Source organism: Podarcis tiliguerta (assembly GCF_965153285.1).
Source record: "Podarcis tiliguerta genome assembly, chromosome: 17".
Lineage (NCBI taxonomy): Eukaryota > Metazoa > Chordata > Lepidosauria > Squamata > Lacertidae > Podarcis > Podarcis tiliguerta.
In genome coordinates, this window is record NC_139550.1 from 27,855,122 (window position 1) to 27,873,551 (window position 18,430).

The 18,430-nt window shown below is 46.1% G+C and overlaps 1 protein-coding gene across 18 annotated transcripts in view; it reads left to right on the top strand.

The window, feature by feature from the left end:
* SMARCA2 (SWI/SNF related BAF chromatin remodeling complex subunit ATPase 2) overlaps positions 1-18,430 on the top strand; it is a 128,711-nt gene that overhangs the window by 54,054 nt on the left and 56,227 nt on the right. For all 18 annotated transcript variants that reach the window (XR_014506270.1, XM_083419390.1, XM_083419379.1 and 15 more), the window contains 10 exons: positions 1,273-1,403; positions 1,642-1,699; positions 3,651-3,751; positions 4,641-4,791; positions 5,749-5,912; positions 8,639-8,705; positions 11,742-11,852; positions 15,658-15,900; positions 16,332-16,445; positions 18,117-18,224. Coding sequence is in view for 17 of the 18 variants with exons in the window: in XM_083419390.1 (XP_083275516.1) it covers positions 1,273-1,403; positions 1,642-1,699; positions 3,651-3,751; positions 4,641-4,791; positions 5,749-5,912; positions 8,639-8,705; positions 11,742-11,852; positions 15,658-15,900; positions 16,332-16,445; positions 18,117-18,224 (1,248 nt within the window). In the remaining variant the exon portion in view is untranslated. The remainder of the gene's footprint in view (positions 1-1,272; positions 1,404-1,641; positions 1,700-3,650; positions 3,752-4,640; positions 4,792-5,748; positions 5,913-8,638; positions 8,706-11,741; positions 11,853-15,657; positions 15,901-16,331; positions 16,446-18,116; positions 18,225-18,430) is intronic.

The window sequence follows — 18,430 nt, forward strand, 5'->3', positions numbered from 1 at the left end:
CTCGTCGTGACCCAAATTGTGGGAGTTGGGTGGAAGAGCCAGGCTTTGGGTAAGGAGAACTGCGCCCAAAGTCTCTTCCAACTACAGTTGTACCTTGGAAGTCGAACGGAATCCGTTCTGGAAGTCCGTTTGACTTCGGAAACGTTCGGAAACGAAAGTGCGGCTTCTGATTGGCTGCAGGAAGCTCCTGCAGCCAATCGGAAGCCCCGTCGGACGTTTGGCTTCCAAAAATAGTTCGCAGACCGGAGCACTAACTTCCGGGTTTGTGGCATTCGGGAGCCAAAACGTCCGAGAACTAAGCTGTTTGAAAACTTAAGGTACGACTGTATATGACTCTGATGGGACCAGGGCCGGATTTAGGTTTGATGAGGCCCTAAGCTCCTGAAGGTAATGGGGCCCTTTCTGTGTCCAGCTGTCCTTTGTCAACAACAAATGGTCGCTGATTTTTGTGTTGAATATATGCTATAATGGTAATTTATGGACCTCATAGGTATCTCAAGCCATTTGCCCATGTTGCCATGCAACCAGTCCATGCAAAATGTAGGCACCCTATATATAAAAAGGAGCAAACCAGGGATATTTGAGGGAGCAGGCGAGCAGGCGGGGCCCATCATAGGAGCCTACACAACACAAAACATAGTTGCTGTATGTAGGTTTCATTTGTTTTTTATCTTATATTTTGGAAATGTACATCCAGTCTTTTTTTTCCTTTAATTTTTTTGGGGGGGCCCAAGAGAGTGGGGCCCTAAGCTAAAGCTTGTTTAGCTTATATGTAAATCCGACTCTGGGGTTGCGGCGCTCATCTCGCTTTATTGGCCAAGGGAGCTGGTGAACAGTTTCCAGATCATGTGGCCAGCATGACTAAGCCACTTCTGGCGAACCAGAGCAGCGCACGGAAACGCCGTTTACCTTCCCGCTGGAGCAGTATCTCTTTATCTACTTGCACTTTGATGTGCTTTCTAACTGCTAGGTTGGCAGGAGCAGGGACCAGACAACGGGAGCTCACCCCGTCGCAGGGATTCGAACCGCCGACCTTCTGATCAGCAAGTCCTAGGCTCTGTGGTTTAACCCACAGCGCCACCCTGTCAGGGGTCCCTTTACCTTTTTAAATCCAGCACAGGATTGGAGCACCTAGTTGGCATGGATTTCTGTGCAAGTGACGGCCACGTAGCTTGCAACTTTGGACTTGCCGTGACTAAATTTGCCGTTCCTCTTCCAAAGAGAGAAGCTTCCTTCCATGCCTTAAACTTGACTTTTGTCCTTCAATTCCAGCCCATTGATGAGAGCAGTCAGATGAGTGATCTCCCAGTCAAGGTAACTCACACTGAAACAGGCAAAGTTCTCCTTGGACCAGAGGCTCCTAAAGCAAGTCAGTTGGATGCTTGGTTAGAAATGAACCCTGGGTAAGTAATTCTGCATACCCCACAAACCCACCTTGCCTTTAATTGTACCGCATTGCACTGCACTGCATAACCTTGATTGATTTTGTGCTGCCTTTCCGGGCAAAAACTTGACCCGAAGCGGCTTGCATCAAAATCATAGTATATCCTCTGCCTTTGAAATATTTTCAGATCTGTATTCTGTAAAGCTTTCTGATACACACATTTATTATTTACTCCTCTGCCTGTTTCTTCCCCGCAGGTATGAAGTTGCACCCAGGTCAGACAGCGAAGAAAGTGGTTCTGAGTTTGAGGAAGATGTAAGTGACGGCTTCCTCTTGATACATGCATTTATCCAAAATATTATTTAATGCAGGGGTGCCCAAACTTTTTTCAAAGAGGGCCAGACTTGATGAAGTGAACATGCATGAGCGCTGACCAAAGCTTTATTTAGGATTGAAGTTGTTGAGCTTTTTTTACAATTTTACCTCAAAGTTCTTGAGCTTTATTTAGGATTGAAGTTGTTCAGCTTTTTCTAGGATTTTACCCCAGGACATATACTGCCACGGGGGCCAGATTAAATCAACCGGCGGGCCAGATTAGGCCCCCGAAACAGACTTTGGACATGCCTGATTTAATGTAATTTCCAATCTAGGGACCAGAGCCTCAGATTAAGCATATAGGAAGCTCACTCTGACCATTAAAATAATCATTGCTATAACTACCAGATAAATAAGGATAAAGTAGCCTCCTTAGAATAGATTTCAGTGCTTTTTAGACCCTCCTCTCGCGCCTTGCACTGTTAACTGGTAATGAGCTATTTCTGTGGCTTTACTTGTCTAAACAAGAAGCTTCAATATGATGGGAGGGAAATTGCAATGCTATAATCCAATTAATTAACAGAGAAGATAGATTAGATGATATACGTCTTTAGGCCATGAAGGAATGCAGATTTCGTTTTGATTTCCAGTGACTGTGAATCGCTATAAACAGTGGGCATTGTTTTTCTTGAGATCTGCTCTCCAAGAAAGCAGATATAGGTTGTTAGTCCTTGGCATAGTTATAGTATCCTGTCTGCTTGCATCAACGTTACCTGCATACAAGACAACTTCTATTTCTCAGGAAAGTGTTATCTTTTTAATCAGTCCCTCATTAAAATACAGTAATGCACCAGAGAGTGGGGAGAGAGAAATCTGAAATGCAGCTGTTGGTATATTTTGCCACTTTAGCAATCAAGCGGGGATTCAGTAATATGCAAAATGGTGTTTGAAAGCATTGTAAGTAGAGACTTGGAAAATGTGCGCAGTTGAAGAACAGCAGGAAAAACTGAATATGCTTTGATTTCTCTCTAGCCTTTAGAATGCGGCACTTTTGGGTAGGAAAAAGGAAAAGGGAGTCTCTTAAATAGGGCCTGTTCTGCCAAGGTTGCCTATTCCTTCTTTGGCTTAGCATCCAGAGCTCACCTAAGGGGCCCCCACCTGGTTCCTGCTGATTCCAGGAGCAGAGGTCCAGCCACCCAGCTTTGGAAATACAATGGTACCTTGGTTGTCAAACTTAGTCCGTTCCAGAAGTCCATTCCAAAAGCAAAGCGTTCCAAAACCAAGGCGCGCTTTCCCATAGAAAGTAATGCAAAGTGGATTAATCTGTTCCAGACTTTTAAAAACAACCCCTAAGACAGCAATTAAACATGGTTTTTTTCTATCTGATGAGACCATTGATCCATAAAACGAAAGCAATAATCAAGGTAAGGTAAAGGGACCCCTGACCATTAGGTCCAGTCGTGACTGACTCTGGGGTTGCGGCGCTCATCTCGCTTTATTGGCCAAGGGAGCCGGCGTACAGCTTCCGGGTCATGTGGCCAGCATGACTAAGCCGCTTTTGGCAAACCAGAGCAGCACATGGAAATGACGTTTACCTTCCCACCGGAGTGGTACCTATTTATCTACTTGCACTCTGACGTGCTTTCAAACTGCTAGGTTGGCAGGAGCAGGGACCGAGCAATGGGAGCTCACCCCGTCGCAGGGATTTGAACAGCCGACCTTCTGATCGGCAAGCCCTAGGCTCTGTGGTTTAACCCACAGCGCCACCCGCTTCCCAATAATCGAGGTACTGTACTATAAAATAAATAAGACAGTATTGTAGATGATAAAAATAAAAATTACTATTTTTTTCTTACCTGCCCTGATGATAGTCATTGTTTGGATGGGGGGCTTTTATCCATTTCCTCAATCACACAGTCGGTTTGACAGCTGGGCTGCCTGTTTTCTGCAGGAAGATGATGAGGATTCAAGTAGGCAAGAAACAGACGAAAAGAGACACCTGGATCCAAACAGTGAAGACGTTCCAGAAAGAGACGCTAAGAAGATAATTGAGTGAGTCATTTGGGAAGCAAACCCTTTTGGGCACGGCTAGTTGTTCTTTCTTTCTTTTAAAATAATTTTTAATGCATTTTTTTTGAATTTTACAATTTTATATTCCACACAATCATCACTATCGCAAAAAAACATGTATAAATCCCAACTCCCTCCCCTGATTTCCCTCAACTTTCCCTTCTGGTTCTTTAAATATTTGTTTCTCCTGCCTGTTTTATTCTACCTTACCTTTGGAATCTTTTACCTAAATGTCATTGCATTCATTTTCCAGTTAGCTTTGCTGAAGTGGCGAAGCTACCGTATTTTTTGCTCCATAAGACTCACTTTTTCCCTCCTAAAAAGTAAGGGGAAATGTGTGTGTGTCTTATGGAGCGAATGCAGGCTGCACAGCTATCACAGAAGCCAGAACAGCAAGAGGGATTGCTGCTTTCACTGTGCAGCGATCCCTCTTGCTGTTCTGGCTTCTGGGATTCAGAATATTTTTTTTCTTGTTTTCCTCCTCCAAAAACTAGGTGTGTCTTGTGGTCTGGTGCATCTTATAGAGTGAAAAATACGGTAACTGGAAAATGAAGAGGCAAGGACAATAGCGACTTTAAAAATGATGGGGTACCGTTTATGCTGTATTTACAGAAGTATTGTAAAGGAGTAGACTCACTAGGAGGGTTTAGTAAGGACTTCCAATTAAGAAAATGAACATGAAAGATAAGAGACAACAACTGGGAAAATAATAAAAATGCAAGATATGATTTGGGAGGAATGGTACAAAAATGATAAGAGCGCAATAATATTTGGGCACGGCTAGTTCTTTGTCCTGGTGCAAGAGCTAAAAAATCTTGAAGGAATTCTGCAGTGTAAATAAGGTGCTTCCCTTTCTCTCCTCACTTTGCAGGACGGCCAAACAAGATGTGGACGATGAGTATAGCATGCACGAATACAGCGCAGGAGAGTCTCAGTCGTACTACACTGTGGCGCACGCGATAGCCGAGAGGGTGGAGAAGCAGTCTTCCCTTCTGATTAATGGCACATTGAAACATTACCAGGTATGCACCCCAGGGGGAGATGATGATGATGATGATAAATTATTATTTATACCCTTCCCATCTGGCTGGGTTTCCCCAGCCACTCTGGGCAGCTTCCAACAGAATATTAAAAACACGATAAAGCATTAAAAATTTCCCAAAACAGGGCTGTCTTCAGATGTCTTCTAAAAGACATAAACGGCCTCGGTCCAGAATACCTGAAGGAGCGTCTCCACCCCCATCGCTCTACCCAGACACTGAGGTCCAGCACCGAGAGCCTTCTGGCGGTTCCCTCACTGCGAGAAGCCAAGTTACAGGGAACCAGGCAGAGGGCCTTCTCGGTAGTGGCGCCCTCCCTGTGGAACGCCCTCCCACCAGATGTCAAAGAGAACAACAGCTACCAGACTTTTAGAAGACATCTGAAGGCAGCCCTGTTTAGGGAAGCTTTTAATGTTTGATGTATCACAGTATTTTAATATTCTTTTGGAAGCCGCCCAGAGTGGCTGGGGAAACCCAGCCAGATGGGCGGGGTATAAATAATAAATTATTATTATTATTATTATAAAAGATAGTTGTTTATTTCTTTGACATCTGATGGAAGGGTGTTTCATCACAATACACCAATATTGAATTGATTCTGCACTGTCTATTATTCCGAAAGAAGAGTCAGGATCATTGGTTGCCACCTGCAAGTTGGAGAATAGAGATTGTTCTAAAAGGAAATCAAGAATGTGTAACCCTGGAAATAGGCATCCAAGACACATGGGGACAGTTAAGAGCCTGCAGTGTGTTGCAGGGCGAGCGGCATTCATCTCTAGCCCTGTGCCCAAAGCGTCCGTCAATAAAGGCAGCGGCATACAGAGCTGCAGGGTATCATGCACATATCTGCGGCTTATTTTTCATGAAAGCCGAGGCGTGAGATCAAAACTTTGCTGTGTGCGGACTCCGGTTAATTGAGGCGATTCTCCTGCATTTCAGATCCAGGGCCTGGAATGGATGGTTTCTCTGTACAATAACAATCTGAATGGGATTTTGGCTGACGAAATGGGCCTCGGGAAGACCATACAGACCATCGCCCTCATCACTTACCTGATGGACCACAAACGGCTCAATGGCCCCTATCTCATCATCGTTCCCCTCTCGTAAGTAGATGAACTCCTCCTAATGATATTTTTCTACGCCGTGCAGATTGGCTCATTAACAACGTGGACACTATATATATATATATATGCACGCGCTTAACAGTTAGACGAAGCATGCAGGAGGCTGTGCTGAGGGGGGGTCTCTGGGCTCCCTCTCTGATTGTCTTCCCTTCTTCTCACATGTCATTGGGGACCAGATGGCTGATAAAAAGCATTTAGCATTATTGTGCTTTTTAGTCATTAAAGCTTCTCCCTCCTGTGAGTCACAAGGGGGGAGCGAGAGAAATGCATGTGTTTCCTATTTTATGCGACATCCTTTTCCCTTCGTTTTAAAAGAATTTTAGCACAGCTGCTGGATCTTTATAGGGGGTGTACTCAACTGGCACCCTTTGCGGCACTTCAGCACCCTTGGTTCATAATAGTCTTCCTTTTCCCCCTTTTGGTGTCGGTACCTCCTAGCTGTGAATATTTTCACTCGGTGACTCACCAGCCACCTTTGCAGCCACCCCAGGCTCTGTGTAACAATAGATTTGAAACAAACACAAAATTAACATCCTAGGGCCCAGATTCCCAGGAGGAAATTTTATTCTTGGAAACATTGAACTTTGAGGGGGTGAAACACTCATATTGGTCTTACAGTGGTACCTTTGGTTACGTACTTAATTCGTTCCAGAGGTCCGTTCTTAACCTGAAACTGTTCTTAACCTGAAACACCACTTTAGCTAATGGGGCCTCCTGCTGCCACCGCCCTGTTGTCGTGCAATTTCTGTTTTCATCCTGAAGCAAAGTTCTTAACCCAAGGTATTATTTCTGGGTTAGCAGAGTCTGTAACCTGAAGTGTATGTAACCCGAGGTACCACTGTATTAAGGTAGTGGTTTTAGTGAAAGCCAGTCGGCTGCATTATAAAGCGATCACGCCACAAAGTCAGACCCGCCTTTGCGCAGGTGTGTCTGGGCTTCCAGAGCACCTGATCACCTTTCTCCAAGGATGTCTGGGGGCTCTTCAGTTGGCTTCACCATTTCAGCATATTCCATCCGTTTTCCTTGCCATTCTTCTTCATCACTTTTCCATCCTTGGGCCAGCAAAATCCTAGCCACAGTTGTAGCGCCCATGAAGAGTTGTTTCTTCTTCCCTTTTGGCAGATCTTGACCTGAACACAGTGGTAGAATTCTCGCCTGCCACAGTCCCCTATTAACGTTTCCCCAAGCTTTCACTTGCAAACTGAGAGTCTAGAAACCTGCTTGAAGAAAAACGAAATGAGCATCTGCCCAAACGTGCATTTGTCCCTTTTTGTTGTACCTTCAGATCAGTTAGCGAGGAGCAATAAATACGCACAACAGGATTTCCATTTTCAGGAGAAATCTTGTGACTTCAGAAGAGGACTGGGAAGCAAAGACCTCTTCAGTGCAAAAAAAATAAATCACAGGTTTTGTAATTACAAGCCTGCTGCACTGTCTATCTGCAAACAGGTGCAGATTCTGCAAATCCCCTCCTCTTCAGCAAAGCACTAAAATATATTCTGGCAGTACATTGGACTCAAATTGGGCAAGTGTCTGCATGCATGTGAGAAAGGAGTTCCGTGCTGCAGCCCAGGGAGCTTTTTGTCTTCTCTTGGCTGGGGTTTTTTTTTTTTTTGGTAACACTGTTTTTATTCATTATTATCTTTAAACTGCTGCATTGAGATATCTGTTTGCTTACATATGACCGGCGATGATTACGTAAAATTAAAAATAAGTCAACAATAAAAACACTCAGGTAAACGTTTCTGAATGCATTAACAAAATTGTGCCAAAGTGTATGTGCCAAAAATTATGACACTTATTCCAGATATGAAGTGATGTATAGTGACATGTTTTGCTTAGCTTAGGGACCAAAAGTAAAAGGTATTTTGTATCCATAGCAATTAGAATTTTTAGGAATTTTTGAGGAAGGAAGGAGGGAGGGAAGGTTAAAAAATTATGATATGTACTTCATTCGCGCCAGACGGCTGTAAACGATGGCTACTGTTCTACCATATTATTCATATAATCAATAGGGCCTTGTTTCTTTTGGCCTCTTTGAATTTCGTGTCATTTCCCCCCCCAATAATGCTGTTTGCCAGATTGCATTATACCATAGGTAGGCAAACCAAGGCCCAGGGGCCGGATCCGGCCCAATCGCCTTCTCAGTCCGGCCTGCGGATGGGCTGGGAATCAGCGTGTTTTCACATGAGTAGAATGTGCCCTTTTATTTAAAATGAATCTCTGGGTTCTTTGTGGGGCATAGGAATTCGTTCATCCCCCCCCCCAAAAAAAAAATAGTCCGGCCCCCCACAAGGTCTGAGGGACAGTGGACCGGCCCCCAGCTGAAAAAGTTTGCTGACCCCTGCATTGTACCATTGGTCCACAGTTAATAATTGGAATGATTTCCATGTCCTGGCAATAGTTGTCCTTGCAGCGGTTAATAGGTATGTTAGGAGTTGTCTGTTTCCAATTTTCAGCATACCATCACTATGTTGTCAGGAGCCGTCCTACTCTTGAGTAGGTAAGCAGGGTCCGTTCCGGGGACTGCCTGCTCCTGGGAGCCTTTTCTGAGATGACGAGAAAAGCTTCTGTTCTCCTTTGGTCAAAATCAAAAACCAGGCTGTAGACTTCATTATATCTTTTATTGTAAGACTGCAGAGTTCTAAGTCAATTTATAGAACCATCGGTTTTGAGATGCTTTGTGTTCTTAATCTTTTACACAGGACTTTATCCAACTGGACTTACGAGTTTGACAAATGGGCTCCTTCTGTCGTGAAAATCTCCTACAAGGTTTGGACGTCCTTTATATGCAAATATAAAGTGGGCAGTATAAACACATAACACCCCCCCCCCCAATCTATTTAGTTGTGTGGTTTTTCCGTGCACTGAAAACAGCTCACTGTATTTTACCCTGCATTAGACACCCCCTATTTTGGGGGACTAAATTTAAAGAAAATGAGGGGAAATGGCCCAAAGTTGTTGACAGTGGCGTAGCGTGGGGGGTGCAGGGGGGGGCCGGCCGCACCGGGCGCAACATCGGGTGGGGGGGCGCTCGCACTCGCAGCTCTCTGCCCCTACCTGGCTCACTCACTCTCTCTCACTGCAGTGCTGGCTGTGCAAATCCGATCCGAGCCGCCGGGTCGCCGCCCACTGTGGAGGGGAGGGTGCCAGGCGTGCGGTGCGGTGCGGAGAGAGAGCGAGGGACTATCTGGGGGAGGGACAGTGCAGCGGGGGGGGGGGGCGCAAATTACTTGCCTTGCCCCGGGTGCTGACAACCCACGCTACGCCACTGGTTGTTGAGCTTTCTAAAGGCGGGAAAAGCTCCCTGGAGCACGGACCGCCAACCAACTTCCCCCTATGCTGCTGTGGGAAACACTCCCTAGAGTGCGCATCTCCCACAGCAGCATGGGGGGGGGGGGAGTTGCGTGCCCCCCCAACCAGCTGGCTTGCGGTGCACAGCTCCCCCCCCCAGCCACTATCCATGTATAGGACGACCCCAGTTTTTTCACGCGAATTTTGAGACAAAAAAACAACAACCCTCGTTTAATACACGGGAAAATACGGTAATCCGTACACTTGATCCAGGCTTGTTCCCATCAGCTGCCGGCCCCCTTGGGCACCCGATGGCGCAGGGCATGCACAGGGAGCCGAACCGCTTCCTGGGATCCCAGAAGGCGTTTCTCATTGGCTGCTGAAGCGCTGTGGTGATCCCAGCAGGCGGCAGAGGGGCTCAGCCTCGACCCAAACCAAACAGGAGACTTCACCTCTCTGGGTCACACCTGCCTGGCAGAGGCCTCCCCTCCCCAGTCTGGAGCCCATTGTGCTTCTGCAAAGTCCCTCCCCATATACTCCTGCTATGGATACATTCAGATCAGTGCCAGATTTAGGTATGAACTAAACAAGCTATAGCTTGGGGCCCCACTCTCTTGGGGGCCCCCCAAAAATGTAGAGGGGGGAAAAACTCTGGATACTTCTTCTTAATTGTATTTCAAAATATGATAAAATACATATTTTGTTATGTGCAAATGGCTTGAGATACCTATGAGGTCCATAAATGACCATATAGCATATATTCAACACAAAAAAGCAGTGACCATTTGTTGTTGACCAAGGACAGCTGGACATAGAAAGGCCCCCATTACCTTCAGGAGCTGAGGGCCTCATCAAACCTCAATCCGGCCCCGGTTCAGTTGCTGGTTAAAAGGGTCCCGAAATTATTTTGGGCTCTGCATAGTGGGCCTCCTTGTGTTGAGGTTTTGCCTTCCTCGTGGCATCAAGTCTTGGCTCAGTTCTTTTTTTTTTTATAATATTTTTATTAAGGTTTTTACATAAAAAGAAAAAACAGCAGAAAAATACAAAAATACAAAACAACAAAAACAGCAACACAAAAGAGAAAAAAAGAAGAACGAATAAAAACAATTCCATTTTCACAATATTCCTTGCATTTACTTATTTCCCAGACTTCCCCACACCTCCCCTCACTGTATTCCAGTTCATATATTTGATCAGCAAATCCCTTCCCTCTATCTTAACTAATCTTTATCTTAATCTTAATATCTTAATATATCTTAATCTCCTTAATATCTTAATAAATTAAGTCTTGGCTCAGTTCTTGTTGTCATCATAACTTTGGGCAAAGGTCAGCATCAATAACCGTCTGTAGAGTTTTGGGTGGGGCTGCCCCAAAGGCCGTGGCCCCAGCTTGGTGGTGGTGGTGGTGCTGAGTCTGACCATCATCCCCCCTGGGGCTGGGCCTTCTCGGGGGGGGGGGGGCTACCCTGGGGTGGCTCTCTGGTGCTTTGTGACGCCCTTGCGGCTCACCTGGCTGCAGGATGGCGGCAGGAGAATAAGCCTGCCTTGCCCCGTGATCCTTGCCCCGTGTCGCATCATCTCCGCTCATGGCGTGACCAAGAGACGATGAAGTTGTTCCCAATCTATCTCTGGTATGCTATTGGCTCCTGGACGCTCCCCTCATACTCATTCAGTGCAATTTATAACAAGTCACAGTTACTTTTGGATATTGAAATGCAGCAGGAAGTCGTTAATGATCGTAAGCGTTTTGGCTGGAGCAAGACAAGAGGATAAATTCTGTGTGGTTGTACGTTCTGAAATATTTGTTGTAAATCATAGAATTGTAGAGTTGAGGAGACCCTGAGGATCATCTCGCCCAGCCCCAGCCCCCAACGCAGGAATACGCAGCTGCCTCATACGGGGGTCGAACCTGCAGCCTTGACCTTGTCAGCACCACGCTCTAACCAACTGAGCTATCCAGGAGTATAATACAGTAGAACCTCAGCTTACGTTACCCTCAAGTAACATAAACTTCGGGTTCCGAAAGCAGCAAACCCGGAAGTATTTTTCCGGGTTTTGCCGCATGCGCAGAAGCGCTCTATCACGCCATGCACATGCGCAGAACAGGCACCTCTGGCTGCGGAAACCTCGGGATCCGATCGGAGCTCCGGAACAGAAGCCGTCCGCAACCAGAGGTTACCACTGTATGTGAGCGTTCATGTCATGGCTTTTATTGGAGATTTCAGGTGGTTTAGCAATACTGAATTAGTTCACTGATGGACTAATTCAGCCCCTGATATTCTTAGGAAGGCGCTTGTAAACAATACGGACCTTCAGCCTAACTTGCAACAGCAATAAGACCTATTATCTGAGTGGAGTTTTTTGCCCGGGAGCCATTGTCAGTGGCAAAGTAATTACAATTTACTTTTTCTCCAGTTTGTTCTGGAGAATTTGCTCATTGCAACAAGACCCTTGCAATTTGTTTTGCATTTCTGTACCCTCGTTTCAGGGGAAGCTTTTCTTTTCTCTTTCCAGGGCACACCTGCGATGCGCCGATCCCTCGTCCCTCAACTCCGTAGCGGGAAATTTAATGTTCTTTTGACGACTTACGAGTACATAATAAAGGACAAGCACATTCTTGCTAAGGTAAGGCTGCGTTTCTGGCTCCTCTTGGGGATGTGGTCTCTTGCCCTCGCCCCAAACAGCCAGGATTGCACCCGGCAAAGAGACTCCTGGCTCTGCACCCGCCATTGCTGTTGTCTTTAAAAGGCAGTTCTGCGTTCCTCTGCCTGAATGGAGGCGTTGGGCTTTTCTTCCAGCCCCTTCACCGTCTCCTCTCCTGCTGCGCCACTTTCAGGGCTGGGGACGAGAGAATGGCTTTGCTGCCTGTGGATCTCGTCAATGCCTCCCCGCCATCGCTCCTCGCAGGAGCGTCACCATCCTCCCAGCGACATTTATTGTGGGGTCCTGCTATTCCATTTTGATCCACTGCTCTTCTCTCGCTCTTTGTTTTCTGAGCAGAGACAAACACAGCCAGCAAAAGGACTCCGGCTGTGTAGCCGCTTTCTGGATGTGGGGAGATAATAAGGGGCCAGAATGAAACCTGCTATCTTCATTTTCATTTGTGCATTTAGACCCGATAGCTCAAAATCACCGCTTTTGATCTGAATGTCTCCTGAATAGTTAATAGACTCTGAAAAGTGGGAGCTAATCTTTGGGAACCATGGTTTCTGCGGAAGTGGAGGCATTTAAGTAACGGAGCTCCAATTGTCATACATCAGAGCCTGTGAATTTCTTAATGAGCTTTCATGTGCTTGCCATCGTCACCTTTTCAACGGTAGTTTTCTGACCATCTCCCTCCTGGCCTAATATTCAACTGAGAACACGCATTCCTGGGCACAAGCACCTTCTTATAGGCTTTTTGAGGATAGCTTATTTAATCTTTGCAAAGATTTCCATCCTTTTCATTTGTTTTAAAAGCATACCTTAAACTTCTTTTCTGTGGTTTGAATCCAGCTTTCGCCCAATTCCTCCCTCTCCTTTCAAATCCCCCCATGGCTCTTTGAAGCATCTCCTGATGGGGACATAATTTTGGTTGCAAAGTGGCCCTCCTAAAACCAGAATTTGGAGCGCTTGGTTTCATTATTGCCTCGGAGAAACTGCCGACAGGCACCAAGCGCACAGCCCCAGATTCACGGCTGGCCAGTTAGAATTTCTTTTTGGGCCACAGAACCAGCATGCGTTTGTAATTGCCTGTGGGGTGACAAGCCCATTCTCTTTATCAGCTTGGCTGTCAGGCTCATATGGTGGCAGGTGACTTGGCGCAGCTGCAGTCGGGCAGATCGGTATCTCATCTGACTTGGAAACTCTCTCAGACTATAGCGAGAGGTTTTCCTAGAATGGTAGATGTCAGGGAACTGCCATCGGAGCTGGAGGCGGAGAGAAGGCTCCAGAGGGATGCCGGAGAGGGTCCCAGTAGGGAGAGAGGCAGCCCATCCGCTGGGGAAGGAAATCAGCGTAACACCAGTGGAGAAGGGGGGCAGATGGGGGAATCGGAGAGGTGGCTCCAGGACTCCTCGCCGGAGACCAGCGGGGAAAGTAAGAGTACTCCGCTGCCCACACCCTCTTTGCGCAGAAGACTTCCGCGCAGGGAGAGTTGGAGGAGACTGGGCGTCAGACAGCTTTTATGCTGGAAGAGGTTCAAGAAACGCCCACTGACGGATTCTGCCAGCGACTGAGGCAGCCACGAAGCTTGAGGCTGTCCAGACAGAAAGGGTTCAACCAGGCAACCTAGCCAGGAGTGGCAGCAACTTACGCACGAGCAACCCCTAGAACCATTACAGTAGAGTTGGAAGAGGGACCCCAAGGATCATCTAGTCCAACCCCCTTGCAATGCAGGAATCTCAGCTCAATAGAAAACAGCGCTCCCATCCTTAGACGGCAACCCTGCACCCTCTTGCTTCAGAGCAATCCCCGTTAAATTCTCTGGGGCTTTCTTCCGAATGGACGAGTGTAGGAGACAACTGTTCTTAGCTAAGAGGAGAAAGTTTTGTCTCCCAAGTTAGATTAAAAAGAATTGGACAGGATAAATATTCCCCCCCCCCTACAAAATGTGAGAGGTATCAGGACATAATAGAATGGGGGGGAAACATTTTCTCAGTTCAAAGAAGAAAAGGCAGATATGGTGTGCTTGCAGGAGGCACGCTAAAGAGGGCAGAATAATTTACTTAAAACTTGAATACAGTCACACCTTGGATCTCGGGACGCCTTGGCTCCTAAACGATTGAAACCCGGAAGTGACTGTTCTGGTTTCCGAAGGTTTTTTGGGAAGCCGAACGTCCGACGGGGCTTCCGATTGGCTGCAGGACCTTCCTGCAGCCAATTGGAAGCCACGCTTTGGTTTCTGAACCTTTTGGAAGTCGAACGGATTCTGGAATGGATTCTGTTCGACATCCAATCTGTACAGTGGTACCTCGGGTTACAAACGCTTCAGGTTACAGATACTTCAGGTTACAGATTCTGCTAACCCAGAAATAGTACCTCTTGTTAAGAACTTTGCTTCAGGATGAGAACAGAAATCGGGCTCCGGTGGCGCAGCGGCAGCAGGAGGCCCCATTAGCTAAAGTGGTGCTTCAGGTTAAGAACAGTTTCAGGTTAAGAACAGACCTCCGGAACGAATTAAGTACTTAACCCAAGGTACCACTGTACTTTGAATAGAGCAGGGGGGACAGGGCTGTCTTAAGCATATGTGGCGCCAGGGTGCAAAGATCCACCTGGCGGCCCCCCCCCCTCCCCAGGTTGCCTAGTCCCAGGCGTGCAGGAGGGCAGAGCCAGCCGGCCACCTCAGCGTCTCGCTGGCTCAGTCTCCCCCGAACTTGCAGCGCAGAGCTGCCCGCTGCGGCACTCCGACCAATGGGCTTCCCCGGACTCTGGGCCTGGCGCCCCTGAGAGCCCGGTGCCCTGCGCCCCTAGCGCCTATGGGTAAGATGGCCCTGAGGGGGGAGCAAGTTTGGCCCACAGGCCCCACATAGCCCCTCCACTGCCAGGCCATTTTGGGGGAGCCACGCCGACCCTCCACCTGACATGGTTGCATTTTGTTTGTTTTGTTTTTTAAATAATATTTATTCCAATTTTCACAAATACATAAAAAAGTTGAAAAAGACAAAATACAGTAGAGTAAGAAGGAAAAAGAAAACAAAAATAAAAATTTAAAAATACATAAAAACAGCACCCCTCCACCCCACCAACAAAAAAAGAAACAAAAAAACCCAAAAACGTTTAAAAAGAAAACACTTCCATTTTTCAAGTTCCATCTTTCGATAACTTATTTCCTCGACCTCCTCCCACCTCCCTTTTTGTATTCCAGTTATTAATTATATCAGCAAGTTCTTTCCATCTTTCACTGCTTACTCACTTATTTATCTTAATCCATTTAAACCTTATTCTCCCATCAACATCTAGAAAGTTATCCAAACTCCAGCCTAATAGACACTTACAAAAAAGAAGAAAAAACCTTAAATCTTATATCCTTAAATCCTAATATCTTATACCCTTAAATCCTAATGTCTCAAATCCTTATCTTATTTCCACTAAAGCCAAGTAAATTCATTCCACCATCTCCCAAGAGTCCTTAATCGTACAATATTATACTGAATGCTGTTTTTTTAAAAAAAAATCCCAATTTTCCCCCACCATCTCTTCCCCCTGGTTTCGGATTCTGCCAGTCTTTTCTATAAATTTTATCAGTCTTTTCTGTCGGCTCCCCTAATTCTATCAACCCGGTTCTCTTATGTCCGAGGCTCTTAAGTCTTCTCTCATGGTTGCATTTTGGGTGTTCTGGTCCTGCTGAATCTTTTGGTTTTTTATTTTTAAGCTGAAGGCCTGCAACTGTTTTAGGATTTGCACACGTAGAACTAGGGGAAGAAAGTTTTGCCGTCTTGTCTTTTCGTAGATTCGTTGGAAGTATATGATTGTCGACGAAGGCCATCGCATGAAGAACCACCACTGCAAACTCACTCAGGTGCTGAACACGCACTACGTCGCCCCCAGAAGAATCCTCCTGACGGGGACGCCCTTGCAGAACAAACTGCCAGAGCTTTGGGCTCTGCTGAATTTCCTCCTCCCCACCATTTTCAAGAGTTGCAGCACCTTTGAGCAGTGGTTCAACGCCCCTTTTGCCATGACCGGAGAAAGGGTATGATGATGATAATAATTATAATTATAATAATAATTTATTTTTTATTCCCCAGCCACCCTGGGCGGCTCCCAACAGAGAGTATTAACAGAGTATTAAAAACACGATAAAAGATCAAACATTAAAAATCTCCCTAAATGGGGCTGCTTATGGGATGTTGCTCGCTTGTTTGTATCACAACCTCTGTGAGTTTAACAATGCAAAATCTGTTTTATAAGGGGGATTATACTTTTCAGGCATACTTTCCATGTTAGCATGATGATGCTAGCCTTTTTAAATTACGTTTTTAAAAACCCCTCTAAATAAACTCTTCGGATTCTCAGTTTGCTAAACCATAAAGATATATGCTACAGATCGAACAGTGCAATTTTGGTTCTTTTTTTAAAAAAACAACCATACATTTCATTTTTTCGTCGTACGCTTTCCTGCAGGTGGATTTAAACGAGGAAGAGACTATTCTGATCATCCGGCGCCTCCACAAAGTTCTCCGCCCTTTCTTGTTACGGAGGCTGAAGAAAGAGGTCGAATCTCAGCTGCCAGAAAAGGTTTGTGGAAGAGGGAAGACCTCCTGAAGTTTTCTAATGTTCTGTATTAAATCCAAAATTCACAAAATGAGCAGCAAAAACATACCATATTTTTCGCTCTATAGGACGCTCCGTACCATAGGATGCACCTTGTTTTAGAGGGGGAGAACAAGGGAAAAAAATTTCTCCCCCTCTCTGCTCAGCGCCCCATTTCAGCGAAGCAGCAGGAGAAACGGAGCACCTTCCATTTCGCCTCCCGCTTGGCTGAAGGGGCGCCACGCCGCTCTCCCTCTCTGCTGAAGCCAGGAGACTCTTGCTCTCCTGGCTTCAGCGAAAGGAACCCGAAGCCTGCGGAGCACAGCGGGAACTCGCGCTGCACTCCGCAGGCTTCAGGCGGCTTTCCCTGAAGCCTGGAGAGCGAGAACAACGCAAAGCCTCCGGAGCGCAGAGGGAGCGCTCCCTCTGCGCTTCGGAGGCTTCGCGTTGCTATCGCTGAAGCCAGGGAGCCTGTATTCGCTCCATAGGACGCACACACATTTCCCCTTAACTTTTGGAGGGGAAAAAGTGTGTCTTATAGAGCGAAAAGTACGGTATCTCTGAAGACAAAGACTAATTGAGCTTGGTTGGCTCTGAATCTTGCCTTGTTTCCCCCTTCTGTGTTGTGAGCACAGAGAATATCAGGGGCAGAAAAATGAGCAAGATCTGAGCCTGTCCGCATTGCCCAGGGTCCAGTAGTCATGGAATCTGTATCTACAGAATCACCTTTTCCTAAAATCACAGTAATTTCTATTGGTCTCCATTGCTGTCTTTTGCTGTGTGCTCCCTTTGCACCTCTGCCTATTCTGTAACTCTCTTCATTAATAACGTAGAATAAGCCTCCTTTTCACAGATTGCACCCAAGGCAATACGAGATAAAAAAAAGCCTTCTGATCTCCCCAGGGCATCATCTAATGCTTTCACAACTCAGATTTCCCCCCAGTGTCAAGACTTGTGAGATCAAGAGTGAAGAGGCTTCAGGCTTGTGGAATCTGCTGTGACCCTGGCTTTAAACAACTGGAAATAGGTTCAAAAGAAATGGATCTGGAACTTTAGAACTCTTAAGTCAGGAGCCCACAGTCCCACAGAAAAACCCATTCCTAGTTGCCTCCTCTCTACAGACTGCCTTTATTTCAGTGGTATAATTTAAGGGGGAAGTCATTTGGTTGTTGGCGTTGTTATGTGATTAGGAGTCCTTGCTGATCTCCTGCAAATCACCTAGAAAATCTATATTCTGCCCACCCCTGCCTTAAAGCAGATCTGGGCAGAAGAGGGCAGAAATGGATCTGCTGTTCAGTCGCTTGGCGATTTGCAGTATATCTGCAGGGATTTCTGATGGTGTAGTTGTTTAACGATAGCAGCAACAAAATGGCTCCACCATCAGCTAAATTATGCTGCTAAAGTGAAAAAATCTCCAGGTAACCAGATTTGCCTGGTCAGTTCTGGTTCTCCTCTGCGCTGGGCTTTGGCAGATGAATCTTGGGTTTCTACTAGATCAAGTAGATCCCGTAAGCTTGAAGTCTTTCCAACTCTGTCTTGTGGCTTACGGTGCCATTGTAGTCAGACATTTAGAGATAACGTGAGATTCTCGCCAGGGCACGAGGCGTTTCCATTACTCTGAATTTTTGAGAGTGACACCTTACTTGCTCCTCTCAGGTGGAATATGTGATCAAGTGTGACATGTCGGCTCTCCAGAAGATCTTGTACCGCCACATGCAAGCCAAAGGGATCCTCCTCACAGACGGCTCGGAGAAGGACAAGAAGGTGAGCAGATTACAAGAGAGGTCCACTCTCTCTCTTTTTTTAAAATGATATTTATTAAAGGTTTTATAGTTACAGGAAAAAAGAAAAAGACAGTGTATGTGTGTGTGTGTGTGTGTGTGTGTGTGTATAGAAAATAAAGAAATTAAGAGATAATACATCAAAAATAAAAGAGAGAGAAAAAAACAATACATCCACACAAGAAAAAG